Raw genomic sequence first — 17,128 nt, 5'->3', positions numbered from 1 at the left:
ATGACGGGTCTTGAAAAATTGTACTATGATCCCGCGCATTATGCCGGTTATTCGGCTGTTGATAATCTGTTTCGCGCGGCGAATTTATCCCGTAACAATGTCGCGCGATGGCTCGAAGCGCAAGATGCGTACACACTGCATCGTCCATTGCGACGGAAATTTCCACGAATGCATTACAACGTAACGAATATCGACGATCTGTGGGAGGCTGATTTGATCGAACTCCGAAATCTCAAAAGTTACAACGACGGATATGCGTATTTACTCGTGATTATCGATGTACTTAGTAAATACGTCTGGGTAGAACCATTGCGCGATAAGACGAGTAATTCCGTAATGGGAGCTTTCCAGTGCGTGCTCTCGAGAAGTAACGGACGCGTACCCGTATACCTACAAACGGACAAGGGTAAAGAATTTGTCGGGCGACCGCTACAAAAGCTTTTGGAAGAAAATGACATTCGTTTTCGCGTAGCCCGCAATCCGGATGTCAAAGCCGCCATCGTCGAGCGCTTCAACAGAACGTTGAAAGAACGAATGTGGCGTTATTTTACGCATAAAAATACGCGACGCTACATCGATGTTTTGCAAAATATCGTAAACGCCTATAATCACACCCGTCATTCGAGCACCAGAATGCAACCGTATGTCGTTACGAGAGAAAATGCACGTATCGCACGTGAAAATATAACACGCCAATGGAGGAGCAACGACGACGAAGCGAACGAGAAACGTCGAAAGGCTAAATACCACGTCGGTGATCTCGTTCGTATCAGTAGAGCAAAAGTCGTCTTCGAGAAAGGATACGAGGCACGGTGGAGCGAGGAGATGTTTCGAATTCACCGTATACTCGATTGGCGAAAACCACGTGTGTACGAGCTGAGCGATTTAGCGGGAGAAGTCATAGACGGCATTTTTTACGAACAAGAATTGGCTCGGGTTGAGAAAAACTTGCAGGAGGAGGAGTTTATCGTCGATCGTGTGATAAGAAGTCGGGGTCGCGGTAATAATAAACAGGTGCTGGTTAGTTGGCGTGGTTATCCCAGCAAGTTTGATTCTTGGATCCCTGCTTCGAGTTTAACCCCGCTTGTTCGAAATGAGGACGGATCAATTTCTCTTGATTCTTCCCAGCAATAGTAGTATGCACTATTTTCCGGACAATGCAACCACTTCCTTCATTACAGAATTACCCCATCCTATACACTTACACGGCGAATGGGAAGTCGCGCTTAACGAGATCCAATTTCCCACTACTTTTTTACACATAAATCACGGTGAAAATGTCATTAGATTCGTCGATATTGAAAATGGTCGCGAGACGAGGAAAGGCGGGACGACGTTAACGTCGACGCAAGGAGTAATACCGAATGGTATTTACAAAAATATCGAGGAACTTATCTCCGCTATTAATTCGGCGTGCAAAAATGCGAATTCGCATATTAATTTGACACTAGAAGACGCTAGTGGTGGTAAAATCTTGTTCGAGATTACATGCGATGAAAATAAATGCAATCTGGTTCATCATATGAACGTTTCCGATAATCTTCTACGAATACTTGGTTGCGGTGGGGCCCTAACGACTAGTGAAATCGAATTCTATACAACACTTACTGCAACTAATCCTAATTCCAAAGATATTTTTACAGCACCTTTTATCAAACTCGGGTTTAAAAGAGAACAAAGAGGGCGCGCTGGAAATTTCTATACTCTCGAACCGCACGGATTGCTGCGCGGTATTCCCGATAAACTCTTTGTTTATTGTGATATTTGTGAACCTTATATAACCGGCGATGTGCAAACTCCACTTCTTCGAATAGTACCGGTCGAGCTGCAGCATTACGGTCATTATTACACGTACGGAGCGAATCAAGTGAAACATTTCTCCGTCCCGCATTATATACCATTACGACAAACGTATTTTCGTAGGATTGAAATAGATATAAAAGATCAATTCGGAAAAAGAATACCATTCCAATCGGGAACGCTGACGGTGACGTTGCACTTTAGACGTTTCCAGTAAGAAAAAATCAGTCAGAAAAGCCGCACGCTATGACTAGACCGGAGGACCATGAATATTACGATATACAAAACGGAGGTCGGAGTGAAGGAATCACACGAGTTTTCGTCGGAGCACCCTATCAACGAGGACACGGAATCGGTAGTTTTCTCGGAGGATTATTCAGGAGAGCGCTTCCTTATCTGAGTAAAGGTGTACGAGCGGTTGGTAAAGAAGCTTTACGCGCCGGCATTAGCGTGATGGAGGATGTTGAAAATAATACACCGTTCAAGGAGGCGGTCAAATCTCGTTTCAAGGAATCGAGTGGAAATCTCAAAAGAAAAGCCCAAGAAAAAATAACTAGCTTGATGAAGGGTACAGGTTATAAAGTATCAGCGAAAACAGCCGCGCTTCAGTTTCCTTTCTTCAGTCACGAAAGACGCATCGCGGTTCCCAAGTGTCGTCGTCCTCATCGTCAGACGAGCAAAAAGAAATCGTCGAAAAATAGCAGCGTGCGAAGGAAAATCACGAAGAAAAAAAAGACAACGAAAAAAAAGAAAATTCGCACAGCGGCTAGAAAGACCAACAGCAAAAAGCCATCCGGCACCACGAGGCGTCGTCGAGTCAAGAAACGTAGTGTAGCCGACATATTCTCTTAATCAGTGCGTGAATTAGGAATTTACGGAGCATGTCCTTTCTTCATACACATTCAAACGAGTGTTTAAAAAGTGAACTCGATCTCTTTTCTTTACCACTCACACAAACCAGCATCGAGAGTTCGCAATGGATTTATTACAAACCCGTAACGTCGCTCGCAGACGACGCGCCTATAGAATTCGCCATACCCGGTCATGGAGAAGATTATCTAGATCTCACGCACACCATGCTGAGCCTTCGCGTACGCGTAGAATCTTCCCCCCTAGCAGGAGGTGGTACCGCCGTTGGCACCCCCGAATTCAAAGTAGGCCCTGTAAATCATTTACTGCATTCCATGTTCAACCAAATCGACATATATTTCAATCAAAAACTCGTGTCGCCCCCAAACAACGCTTACGCGTATCGGGCTTACATCGAGGCGTTATTAAATTATTCTTCACCCGCAAAAAACTCCCATCTGACCTGCTGTCTGTGGGATATGGATACCCCAGGTTTAATGGACGCCCTCCTAGAGTCGCAAACCCCAAATCAGGCTCTCGTGAGACGCTCGCGTTACATTCGAGACGAATAAGCGCTAGATCTCATAGGCCATCTTCACTGCGACGTTTTCAATCAGGATAAATTCTTAATCAACGGGGTGGAAGTTAGAATGAGGCTCGTTCGCTCGAAAGATTCGTTTTGCCTTATGGAATCTAATTCACTGTCAAAAATACGCCTTCTAGACGCTAGTCTGCTCGTTAGAAGAGCAAAGATAAGCCCTGGTGTGTTACTCTCGCATGCGAGAATGTTGAGTAAAACCACCGCCAAATATCCTCTCACAAAAGTCGAGGTTAAAACATTTACGATTCACGCTGGACTCATAGGGGAATCGATAGATAATGTAATACTCGGACAACTGCCAAAACGTGTAATAGTCGGTTTTGTCGATAACAGAGCGTTTAATGGTGATAGAAAACTGAATCCGTTTAATTTCAAAAACTACGGTATAAATTTTTTTTCTCTGTATGCCGATGGTATGCAAATTCCCAGTAGACCGTTACAACCGAACTTCTCGAAAGACGAAGGCCTTTACGTCGAAGCCTACCACACGCTCTTCTCGGGAACCGGCATTCACTTCTTGAACGAGGGAAATTCTATAAGTAGAGAGGATTATGGCCAGGGCTACACTCTTTTCGCTTTTGATCTTACCCCCGACTTGTCCGCTCATTGCGCCGGGCATTGGAATCTCGTGAAACATGGTAGTTTGCGATTAGAAGTGAAATTTGAAAAGGCGCTTACCGCGACCGTTAATTGTATCGTTTACGCAGAGTTCGATAACATTCTAGAAATAGACTCCTCTCGACAAGTTATCGTCGATTTTGCCGGTTAGACTTTTATAACGCCAAACCCCCGCCTCCCACCACTACTACTACACACATTTTTCCCTCACGTCTGTTTTCTTAAATGGCGTGTGAAGCAGCGGAAACAGATTCAGTTCTGTTCGAGACACGAACGTCGTCGCTTCGTTTGAAAATAAAGAGTGAGTACTTGGACATAACTATGGATATAGTCATTGATATACAGGGTTTCCGCGATGCCGCCGAGAAGTTTATTCCGAAAGAAGTAGCTGTCGTTGCGATTAACTCACCAATTATCGGACACTGGATTATGACGCCTCCCTATCCCTTCGACGATTTACCCGATAAATCGAGACGAGAAAACAACTGGCTTTCGCGAAATTATCACGGTATCGAGTGGTTTGATGGTGAAACTGATCTTAAATGTTTCGTAATACAACTACGTGAAATAACACGTCGAGCGCGCTACATCTATAGCAGGGGGCAGGAAAAGGCACACTATCTGAGGCGTCTATTTTCCAGAAACGTATATAATCTAGAAGGAATTTCTCCGGCATTTAAAAATTTACCAGAAGTCAAAGAGAGCGGACATCGGTGCTCTCACCACGGCTTTCGATTTTGCTCTACAGACAAATTTCTTTGCGCGTTACGCAACGCTTGCAAATTGAAACGCTGGATAGTCACTCAAAACACTAGCAGCGAGTGTAGCATCGTTTCGAGCTGCGATGATCTTTCTCATGAGAATTGGAGCGTAAGCGAAAAAACCGACAGTGCTGTTTTTATAAAAAAGAATAAAAATCTTGATATAATTCGCAATATCAAAGCGTGGCGTAACGCTACGGAAGAAGAAGAAGAAGAGAAGAATCAATCACTTTATTACATTGCAAAAGATACACCGTACGTAAAGAAAGAAGAAGAATATCCTACCGATAGCTACGCTCAACAAACCATCCCCGTTAACACACTATCATTCGAGAACGTCTACTCTTTGCGTAAGGAGGTAAACCCCTGCGACTCTACTATACAAATAATTCCTCGCACGCGAGCACCGTCTTGTTACGCGACAAATGAATTCGTTGGAAATCTTACACGCGTTGCATCGTCTCAATGTCAGATATGCGGGAGTCTATCCTGCCGACAGACTACCGAGGGTGTGGACGAGGTCGACAGCCATTGTCGCTAATACAGACGAACATGACCGCCCCGGAAGACACTGGGTCGCCTTTTACATCGACGAGCATGGTACCGGCACATATTTCGATAGTTACGGAATCCCGCCACACTCGGATCAACGATTTCATCTGCGACTTCGACGAAATTCCATCACGTATCGATGGAACACCGAGCAGCTACAAGGATATTTTTCGCAAACATGCGGTTAATATTGCTGCGTGTTTCTTTACTATTTGTCTCTTGGTTACAGCCTTCAGCAATTTCTTCGTCTTTTCACCGATGATTATAACCAAAACGACAGACTGATAGTATGTGCTTATATCGCAAAATTTTTCTTTGCAAAAAGAATGAGCAAACAAAACTACCTACTAGTACTTGTTGTAATATTCAACGATGTATTTTAAAAAATTTAAAATAAAACATTTTTTTCATATATTTAACATTTCTCGATGCGCGCTTTGAAATAATATTTTTAGAATGTATTCAGTAAGTCGAATAAAATATTTTTATATTTTGACTGTAATGTTCAATTATGTATTTTAAAAAAAAATTCCAAATAAACGATTTTGTATTTCATTTCTTGCATTCGTTTCCTTCCCCTTTTCACATGTTCCTGCACGCTCCACTCGCCATCGTCAATTTTTACAGCACGCTCAATCTGCGAAAACGAGTGGCTGACGCTCACCCCGTTCACGCAATATCGCGCGCTCGACCCCTTAACCATCACATCAAATATCAAACTAAAAGTCGCATGATCATTCGTCGCTGCGACGTCATTCTTTTGTTCGCTATACGTGCCAGAGAGTCCGGGGTACCTCATATAGACGCGGCCCCAGCACATATACATCCCTTCCCTTCGCAGACTAGAGGCGACTGTGTGACGTCGTTTGTTTACATGTCCCATACCTGCCAGAGAGTCCGGGGTACCTCATATAGACGCGGCCCCAGCACATATACATCCCTTCCCTTCGCAGACTAGAGGCGACTGTGTGACGTCGTTTGTTTACATGCTCCATATCTGCCAGAGAGTCCGGGGTACCTCGTATAGACGCGGCCCCAACATATATACATCCCTTCCCTTCGCAGACTAGAGGTGACTGTGTGACGTCATTTGTTTACATGTTCCATACCTGCCACAGAGTCCGGGGTACATCATATAGACGCGGTCCCAGCATATATACATCCCTTCCCTGCCAGGTCCCATAGCCATAAATACGACACACCATTTTACTATCATTAGATGTATAGGTAGCCCAGCAGACTAGGACCAGGACTAGAAATCCAGCGATCCAGGTTCGAACCCAGCTTGGATTTTTCTCAATTCCGAAAAATAAAAATCACTTGTCAACAGCCGCCATCTTGTCAACAGCCGCCATCTTGTCAACAACCGCCATCTTGTAGACGTCTACCATGCTGGACCCACTGCCGCCATCTTTTCCCCCTCCCCTCCCTGTGACGTCATTTGTTTTGACGCCAGACCAAATGTAGGTCAGTGGGTCAAATATGGGGTAGGTGGTGGGGGTTTGTTGTGACGCCCCATACCTGCCATATACTACTGGTAGAGGAAGGTACCCTAGGGATATGTCCAAAGACCAAAGCGTATGGTGTATAGTTAGTTCCTTCATGCACAGAGGTGTTATAAGCAAACATAGCTGTCATTAAATGTTTGTCCCATTCATTATTATTGTTAGTATACATTTTTAAGTATTCTGTTAACACGTGGTGTGATCTTTCGATCGAACCATTCGACTGAGGATGGTAAGCGGTGGTACGGCACTGTCTAATTTTGAAATGTGAAGCGATTGCTTTCATTAAAGAAGTAAAAAAGGTAGGAGCCTGATCGGTTAATAATGCTCGCGGGGCCCCATAGATGCAAATAAAATTTTTTACAAATGCTTCAGCTATTGAAATGGAATCTGCCCTCATCAAGGGTGAGGCTACTGAATATTTTGTTAAAAGATCCTGTATGGTTAGTATGTATAAATTATTATTTTGTGTAGTAGGCAAAGGACCCATAATATCCATTGAAATCTTATCGAATGCGGCTCCCGGAGTGTCGGTTATCAACATGGGCTGTTTAGTCTTAACTCTGGTTAATTTTTTGATTTGGCAATTTCGGCAATTTTGAATATAGGTTTGTATGTCCTGTTTTATTGTAGGCCAATAAAAATTCTGACGGAGTCTATTATAAGTTTTATTCACGCCTTTATGTCCTCCTACTTTTGTTGCATGTTTCTCATATATTAAATTTTCCCTCTCGTTTATCTCAGGAAAACGTATCAAGGATTTGCAGATTGTTAATGTTATTGGCTGATCGAGTAAAAATCTTTTTAAATTTCTATACACAAAAACCCATGGTATGTTGTCATAAAAGTCTGTTTGTGCTATACTAACAGAGGTTATTTGTAGTTCTTGAATTACGTCAGTTAAAGATCTCATGCAATTTATTATTTCGTCACGTTCAATTTGGATGTGTTTATTTGCTTTGACCGCGAGGGCTACTAAAATTTTGTTACCTATGTCGGTTACGCGGGCTCTCCCGATAGATAGATTACTATATTGCGGAAGTTTATTTGCTTTTTGATAGTCCTTAGAGCCCTTATCGAAAGGTGTACCGTCTAAATTTACAAAAATGATATGATTATCTTTCTGCATTAACAAAGAGTCGCGAGTCTCTCTTATCCTTAAAAGTTGTTCATCGTCATCATCATCAACGGAGTCGGGTTCCGTACTTGTCGATTGCTCATCATCCGAGTTCATTTCAATGTCTGAGTGTGGAAGATCAGAAGGGAGCGACGGGAGTTCGTTAATGGTTATTGGATATATCGGTAAGGCATTTTCCATTGGATTTTCTATAGCTAAAGAAGCTAAAGAAAATGTTTGGTTAGTAATTGGTAATAGAGCAGTATTATCGTATTTAGAAGCTATAGGAGGCCTAGAAGATTGTATAGCAGTTTTATGAAAAGAAAGCGATTCATTTAAAGGAAATATCATAGCATTTGGCGGATTTCTGGATAAAGCATCAGCGACAGTATTAGTTTTCCCTTTTTTATAATTTATCTCAAACTCATACTCGGATAGTTTTAACCTCTATTTCCATAGCCGAGAGCTTGGGTCCTTTATGGAATGCAGCCAAACCAAAGGTTTGTGGTCCGTTAGGATTGTAAAATGCCGTCCGTATAAATAGTGCCTGAAGTAGGTTACACAATAGACAATTGCAAGGCACTCCTTCTCTATAGTCGAGTAATTCCTCTCCGCGCTGTTTAAGATTCTGGAAGTGTATGTTATCGGCAGATCTTTTCCAATGGATCCTTGACTTAACACACCACCAATAGCATATCCACAAGCATCTACTGTGAGGATAAAAGATTTGTTAAAATTTGGGTATTGGAGAATAGGTTCTTTACAAAGTTTGTCCTGTAAGATAGTGAAAGCCTTTTCCTGTAAGAGAGTCCATGTAAAAGGTATATCTTTTTTCAATAAATCGGTTAAAGGTTTGGCAAGCTTCGAGAAATCTTTAATAAACCTACGGTAGTACCCAGCTAGGCCCAAGAACTGTTTTATATTTTTCTAATTTTTTGGTATAGGAAAGTTTTTTACTGCTATGATTTTATCTGGATCTGGTTTAACCCCCATTGAACTGATCACATGGCCTAAATATACAACTTCGTGTCTCAAAAATTGGCATTTCTCGGGTTGAAGCTGTAAGTTAGCTTCTCTTAGTCTTTGCATTAATTTTTCAATTTTTATTCTATGTTCCTCCAAGGATCTGGCATACACAACAATATCGTCTAGATAGACAAATACTTCGTTTCTTTGTAAACCCACCAGCACACTGTCCATAAGTCTTTGGAACGTGGCTGGTGCGTTTTTCAGACCGAATGGCATTCTTAAATATTCGTAATGCCCATACGGGGCGGAAAACGCTGTCTTAGCTCTGTCATTTGGATTCATTGGAATTTGATGAAAGCCCTGTGCTAGATCAAATATGGAAAAATATTTAGCACTTCCTAACTGATCCAAGATCTCTACTATATTTGGAAGGGGGTATGCATCCCCGATAGTTTTTTCATTTAACTTCCTAAAGTCAATTACCATTCTCCATTTTTTTTCTTTTTCTCCGATCGATTTCTTAGGCACAATCCAAAGAGGTGCATTATATGGGGAAGAGGAAGGTTGAATAACGTTATCTTTCAGTAATTTTTTCACTTGTTTATCTATTTCTTCTTTATGGAAGGCGGGTATCTATATTGTTTAACATGAATAGGAATGTCGTTAGTGGTAGAAATGGAATGACTGGTGATATTAGAAAATTTTAATTTATCTTCTGGTAAGAAAAAGCAGTCTATATTCTTTTCTAATGTTGTTTCTACATGTCTCCTCTTTTCTTCATTTAAATGACTCAAGTTTGTTAGATTTTTTAATTTATTATAACGGTGTTCAATTGCTGGAATTGTATCTTCAATGTTTGATTTATTGAAATAGCAAAGCGCAGTGGAATTAGTAGGCTTAGTGAGGTCACTTAATTCAGTGGATTCAGAAAAATCAATGGAGTTAGTAGAATTGACACAGTCAATTAAATTGGTAGAATAGTAATCTATCAAGTGCATGGGCTTCAGTATTATTGTGTAGTCACGCTCAGTGACGTTATATACTTTTAAATACCCTTTGTTTTGTGAATTAGTAACAAGTGCCTCACCAAGATATAATCCTTTAACGGGTTCACAACGCGGTACGTATCCTTCCGTTCTTTCAGGATTAGTAATATTAAAAGAGACTGGTAACACAGTTCGGGCTGGTACTATTATTTTCTCTTTGTTATAAAATGGAATTGACATGTTTCCAATAATCAAACTTTTTTTATCGTAATTTAGGATAGCATTATTATTTTTTAAAAATTCAGAGCCAAGAATTCCATCGCTCGGGATGGGTACTTTATCCTGCACTACGTGAAACTTTGTTATCTAACCGGCTACTGCAAAAATTACGGCTCCCTGTGTTTCGACAGGAACCTTAGTAATGCCTCTTAAAATTAATCTATCATCTAAATCTATGGGAGTGTTTCTTAGGATTTTAGACTTAATCATATTTATGGCAGAACCTGAATCAATCATAAATTTGCAATATCCTTGTAAATTTTTACAAGTTAGTATTATTTTTGGCAAAAAAGTGGCTGCCTCCGGGTTTGCCACTATTATTGTTGCATCCGGAATAAATTTTGAGACCTGATTATTTGCGTCAGAATTATTCATCCTTCGTTTATTATTGGTTCTGCCTGTACACTTATCGGATGCGCTGTAACATGAGCCGTATCCCGGGCCGCGCTCGCTATCGGGCGGTTTTCTAAGTTTTCCGGATTCTGTACAGAGTTTCGGTATACTTTTTGCAGTTTGATATGTTATGCCCCGGAAATTTACAGTATCGACACACATCAGGAGAATTTGGACCTGGTACACCCGGAATTAGTGGTCTAATCCAAGGGCGCAGAATCAGTGTGTTAGGATTTTTTAAAATTGACTTTGGTGGTTCAACGTGCGGTGATTCTACACTTTGTATGTCAGAGCGTAGTAAAGGAGCAGTTTTCTGCGAAGATTGATGTTCGCATAATTTTTCTACTTCTAAATTATTTGAAATTTTGACGGCCCACTCAATAGCTACATCTAAATTGGTTATTTGCCGGTGTTCCATACGAGTTATTATATTAGACGGCAATCCGTTAATAAAAGCTTCTAATACTTCTCCATCTATTTCTTCTATGAAAGTACGGCTTATGCTTTTTCCCTGACGTCTATTTCCATCCAATATAGCAAACTTCAAATCTTTTACTCTCCCCGCATATTTAAGAATTGTTTCAGCCGGCAATTTGTAAGTATTAGCAAGTTCACCTCGATATTGTGCAATTGACTTATTCGGTGCAAAAATAGCTTTTAGTTTGTCTAATAAGTCGACAACACGCGTATACATATTTCTTTCAACAACTTGGTACGCATCACCCTCTAATTTATTAATAATAAACTGTACTAGCTGAGGCTCCTGTACAGAGGATAATAGATCACGAGCACGTTCACAAGCACGGGCAAATTGAAATACCGAAATTTTATAACCGTCATACGCAGGGATATTGGAAGCTACATCCTTTAATTTTAAAATCGGAAATGATGCTGGCACTTCGTCCTGCACCGGCATGCTTTGATACTCTTCGTAGGCCAATGCGGCTCTTGAAGTTTCGTTCACGCGTTGTTCTAACATATTTATTTGTTCCGGCAATTTTTGTAATTGAGAGAGTTCACTTTGTATTTTAGAAAACACTTGCATAAGTGAATTCGCGTCAATAGCTTCAGTAGCGCGTTTTTCTATTTCCTCGCGTTCGCGTAGCAAAGCTTGATGCTGTGCGCGTAATTGTTTTTCACGTTCATCGAGATGTTTTTGCCTAATGTCTATTTCGGCGTCGGTCGACACCGGTCCCTGCGAGCGAGTACCGTGCGACATTTTAAATTCACAAATCACAACACAGTGGAATATAGTACTTACACTGAAATATTATTATTAAACAAAATTATTGAACGATAGATCATTATCAAATCCCACCGCTGCCACCAATTTTTATGTTAAGTCTGGTCACTAGACGTGTGTAGAAAATTCTGTAATATCGACTATTAGCGCGAAATTTGAAATGTCTCCTTATTTTTTAGTCACCCTGCATTCACCGGGTTTACTAGGGATACAGGAGGTAACAATTTATCGTATGAAAAGGATATGAATAAAATCAAATAAAAATAGTTTAAATTAGCTTACCTAATTTTAATTAGGAGCAAAGCCTTATAGATACGTCTTAATAATGCAGATATTACACTGCTAAATATAAACCAAATAACTCAGTGTTTTCAACTGAACAATGCAGAGAAAAATAGTATATAGAACTTAATATGACCTAACAGTGAGTCTGCTGGAAGAGAACTGTCTCACGAGCGATGATGTACGTTGGTCCTCTTGTGGTGGGGAGTAGGCCCTCGAGAGTATCGCATAGATTTTTAATCGTCACATCGGCTTCTTGATACGTTGGAATATCGTTTGGCTGGAAGTTGATATGCAGCTCGTTTTCGTTTATAGAAGATAGCCGACGGATAAGATGGGTGTCTGGTAACCTTTGCTTATTTTATTCTTATCTCTTTACTTATTTGTTCAATGCATTGTTCAATTATGCAGTATTCTTATAGCTATAGTATAATTAATATTTTTATAACTAATAATACAGTTAACACTAATCATAACTTCAATCTTGCTCTTTGGATGAATTTTAGATGGACTTGTACAGATCTCTTTAATAATGTTCTGTTCATTGAATTTTACCATTGTCGGGACATCACAGCACATTGATGTATAATATATATGTATAATATATATGTATAATATATATGTATAATATACATATATAATATACATCAATGTGCACATTACTCTGTATTATCGATCCTTCGTGGACATAGCACGGAACGAAACCAAAAATTGTGCACATGGCTACGTAGTTCAAATGTCCACATTTTAGGTCCACAGGTGGCGTATCGCTTTGGTGGATCACGTAAAACCTGGCCGTGGCGTCTCTCAGGCTTCTCTCTGGTTTTCTTTGATGAAATGGAGAAGCCACTGAATTTTTCAACATTGTAATCATAACTAATAACATGAACCGAAGATTCATTATGCTTCTAATTTCAAAATTGTCAAACAAATCACTTTATGAAAATAACAATTATTAAGATTATGACACGTTTATTTTTATTTAAAGTCGGAGTGCAATTGCATTGCGTGCTTACATGCCTCTTTGTAGAAATTGCGTCCGTAACGTTACGTGTGTTTTTATCTCCTTGTGTCCCATGGAGCCGTAAATACACACGTAACGGTATTACTATTTTTTATTTAACAAATTATAATTGTTTATTTGTATTTTATTCATAAGAAAACTACAGAATATATTATAATTTTAACAAAAATTTTAATTAAATCGTCAAATTTAGTTAAATAAATAAAATTAGAAAAAGCATTACTAGTAAGAACTAGTAACTTGTAGTAACTTTTACGGAAATTTCATGGAATTACGGCTGCATGGGACACAAGGAGATAAAAACACGCGTAACGTTATGGACGAAATACCTAGTAACTTTTGCGGACTTCCGGTGCGGATTACGGATTACGGGTTCTATGTGACGCCGGCCTAAAACGGCCGATTGGTGCATGCTGTGCTAGATCCACAATTCAGTGTTGCTAGACGGGACGTTTTTTTTCACGAAGACTTTTTCGACTTTTTCGACTTTTTTGCACTTGAGAATCGGCCTCAACGGTGTACTAATTGAAGAAAAAAAAAGGCACTTGTAGACCCTTCTATTAAAAAATTATTAGAAAATTTTGTTTATCGTTAAAAAGTGATAAAAAGTAATAAAATAATAATAAATTAAACGCATGTAAATATTATGTTTATTTTTATAATAATAAAATAATTAATAATATTAATAAAAAGTAAGCTAAAAAAGGAAAGGATGTTTAAATAATTGTTAATAACATTTTAATAACAATAAAATATTTTATTTGGCAGAATTACGAAGAATACCAACATTTGTTGCAAGGATAAGGAAAAACTGCTAAAAACCTTACTAGTATTCATAAAATAAAAGTATAAACATATATAACATCAGAAAATAAAAGTATTTACATTGATAATATCACAATAATTATCACAAATAAAATCACATATTTTTTAAAATTAAAAATAACATATTTTGTACAACTAATTTTAAGATCTAATTCTACAATAAAACAAAAATAATTTTTTTTATCAATTATTATAAAATAAATAATAAATAATAAATGATAAAAATAAAAATAATATTAATAAAAATATTAATTAAAATAAAAATTGCACATTATGCGGGTACTAATAATGCTGAAAAAAATGTGTATTAATATGCTGAAAGAAATGTGTTAAAATGAAACTATACTAACAATATTGTAAATATAAAAAAAACTCTAATATGACAAATATAAAAAAAAAAAAATTGCGTTTTTATGCATTAAAAATTAAATAAAATTTGAAAAAATAAAGAAAAATGACAAAGCTATTATAACGACTATAATAAAAAACTAAGCTATTTACCATCAAATAAACTGCAATCAGATTTTGTATATAAATTTTGAGAGTTATGTAACTCCAAATGTCGCGAATCAATTTCGAAATTAATGCAATTAATGCCTTCAGCCTGAAAACTTGATCGAACAATGCTAATCGCGGAAAGAGTATCAACTGATAAGCGATTTCGCTTTTTATTTTTTACATCAGTAACAATAGAAAAAATCCGTTCGGCTTCGGCATTTGAATGGGGAAAAGAAAGGACCGCTTGAACTAATAATTCTAAATTTGGAAAAACTTTTTCTTCATTTAAATCTGTATGTTCAAAAATTGTTGACCACATTTGATCAATTTCTAAAGAAACTAACTTCTGTTTTTCTGTATCGTTAATAACTGATGGCAGAATTCTCCACTCGAAAGCTAAGTTAGTTATATCAATATTTGCAACACGATTAGCAATACAAGTTAAATCTCTAATTTTCATTCTGCCTTAATCAAATAGCGCAATAGAAGGATGTAAAAAAGTTAATTGTTGGAAAAAGGTATCTTTATACGGTAAACGTTTCAACATTTCGCGGACTGCTGTTTTATAAAAATCTAAACATTTTAATCTAATTTCTTCCGCGCATTCTAAAGATTGTGTTGCTAAAAAGCTTTCACATTCGGGCCCTACATATATGTCATTTAGATCTTGTATGTAATTCTCATTGTCAACATCTAAAGAGATAATATTTTCCAAAACCTCAGGCTTAATGAAATTTTGAGCAATTTGCCGAATAATTTTTTGAGACTCTTCAAATAAAATATGAATTAAAATTTGTTGTCCTTGAAAAAGAGCATTGAAAGTGTTAAAAAAATTTAATGAGTATTTCAAAAATAATAAATATGATTTAATATTATTATTATTTAAATCTGATAAAATTAGTTCCGCAGATCTTAATTTGTCTTCATGAATAGCTAATGTGAAATAATGTTTTAAAGCTTCCCAATTTTTGAGAAGCCTAACAACACATTTAAACGAGCCATCTTGTATTAGCTAATTTTAATATCTTATTTTTCTCAATATCAAAAAAATCTTGAAATTCTTTTAAAATCGTACATCTCTTTGCACTGCCTGATATATAAGTTGCAACCGCTCTAATTAAATTTTTACAAGATTGTGGCAATTTTTCGCAGGTTTTACTAGCTACAATCGCGGAAGAATGGCAAATACAATTTAACATAACTATTCCCGGAATTTCGGAATGCAAACGAGAAAAAAATGAATTATTACATCCAATCATAATGGATGCATTATCACTTGCCATTCCAACTATATTTGTAATAGGTATTTCATATTTTTGTAAAAGTTTTTTAAATAATTCAAAAATACTATTTGCAGAGCAATCTGCAGCATTTAATTCTAATAATTCTAATAGTTGTGCTTTAACTTTTTTTTTAACGGAAAAAAAAATTGAACAAGAACGCATAAAATTTTAGTATCTCCAATATCCGTGCTTTTATATATTAAAATTGAAAATTTTTGATTCTGTAAAATGTTAACAATTTTCTCAATTTCCCGCTTTGCAAGAACTTCTTTAATAATATTGGTGCACTTTGATCAAGCCAGTGAAAAATCTTGCACGATTGAAGAATCTATACAAATGTCTTTTAACAAAGGAACTAAGTGATCTGCGGTATAAAGAGCAACATTATATTCAGAATAAAAAGCTGCTAATTTAATTTCGGCTCGTTTACCGTTTTCAATATAAGAATTTTTGGAATGTTGGCTTTGGCTTTGACTTATTTGAGAATTACTGTCACAATTTTTAATATGTTTAGCCCTTTGTAAATGCCGTATTAAATCTGATTTACAGCATCTAATGGTAATATTGCACAAGTTACAAATTGCCTTATTTTCCGTAGGATGAGGAGCCAGCCATCCTTTAAATAAATCGTCAGCTAACCAAGAATTTTGAAAATTTTTAATATGCGTCTTTTTAATGGCTCCTTTTGAACTATCCATATTTCGCGTAACAAAAAATACATATAAATATATATATGATATAAATATTATTATTTTTTACATGTACTCACCTAACCTTCTCCTGTAGCCTGTCAAACGTCTAACTTTTCGCGCCAGCACCCAACACTATAAGCCGTATACACCGCTGGATTCATAGCTGCAGCGCTGCGCATGCGCGAGAAAAAGCGTCCCGTCTAGCAACACTGCCACAATTATGGATCTAGCACGGACATGCACCAATCAGCCGTTTTACCATAGCAGTTTTAATAAAAAAAACGGAAATATTATAGAGGTTTATATAGTTGGCCCTCCTCCTAACGCAAATTGTAAAAACATTTATATATTCAGATTGTACATTGTTTGTACATGAATGTACTATGATTTTTATTGTTTGTACATTTTTCGTTAATTTAAAAAAAAATTACAAAGTTTTCGTAACTTTGCCAATGATAGTTAGCCCCCTCTATGTCGCAATTACGTCACGTAAACTATAACTTATAAATTTATCGTGCTTAATCGTTTGTACGTCGTTTGTGCATTATTAATAATCGGTTAAATTTATAATTCCAACATTTGTTTTTGTTTAAAACGCAAGATAAATAATTTTTATTTGAATATGGCGGGTACGGAGTACGGAGCGGGTGCGCATGCGTGTGCGTGCGTATGTGCGCCTGTGCGTGCATGTATCGTGTAGGTGTGTATGCGAGTGAGTGGTGGGTGTGTACGTGCGTGTATATACACAACAACACAGCATATACCCACACACACAGCATACACATTAGCCGGCATTATATCACGGCTATGTCATCACAGCATAGCAAAAGTTAAAAGTTAAAGACTTTTAA

At 37.7% G+C, this 17,128-nt stretch overlaps 3 protein-coding genes across 3 annotated transcripts; all 3 read left to right on the top strand.

Moving 5' to 3' along the window:
• Positions 1-1,134, top strand: LOC137000195 (uncharacterized). The gene has a single exon (XM_067356151.1). It carries the CDS (start codon positions 1-3, stop codon positions 1,132-1,134), a length of 1,134 nt encoding a protein of 377 aa, XP_067212252.1.
• Positions 1,135-2,681: 1,547 nt separating this feature from the next.
• Positions 2,682-3,221, top strand: LOC105671300 (uncharacterized). The gene has a single exon (XM_012365313.2). The coding sequence runs from the start codon at positions 2,682-2,684 to the stop codon at positions 3,219-3,221; it is 540 nt and encodes a 179-aa protein (XP_012220736.2).
• Positions 3,222-3,299: 78 nt separating this feature from the next.
• Positions 3,300-4,019, top strand: LOC137000194 (uncharacterized protein F54H12.2-like). Its single transcript, XM_067356150.1, has one exon. The coding sequence runs from the start codon at positions 3,300-3,302 to the stop codon at positions 4,017-4,019; it is 720 nt and encodes a 239-aa protein (XP_067212251.1).
• The last annotated feature ends 13,109 nt before the right edge of the window (positions 4,020-17,128 follow it).

The sequence above is a fragment of the Linepithema humile genome, chromosome 5 (genome assembly GCF_040581485.1).
Source record: "Linepithema humile isolate Giens D197 chromosome 5, Lhum_UNIL_v1.0, whole genome shotgun sequence".
NCBI lineage: Eukaryota > Metazoa > Arthropoda > Insecta > Hymenoptera > Formicidae > Linepithema > Linepithema humile.
The sequence above is the reverse complement of the archived record's forward strand: the minus strand, read 5'-3'. Positions and strand labels throughout refer to the sequence as shown.

What these genes read in the sequence shown, in the direction of transcription:
- LOC137000195 (XM_067356151.1), top strand. Translation starts at nt 1, where the DNA reads ATGACGGGTCTTGAAAAATTGTACTATGATCCCGCGCATTATGCCGGT.
- LOC105671300 (XM_012365313.2), top strand. Translation starts at nt 2,682, where the DNA reads ATGTCCTTTCTTCATACACATTCAAACGAGTGTTTAAAAAGTGAACTC.
- LOC137000194 (XM_067356150.1), top strand. Translation starts at nt 3,300, where the DNA reads ATGAGGCTCGTTCGCTCGAAAGATTCGTTTTGCCTTATGGAATCTAAT.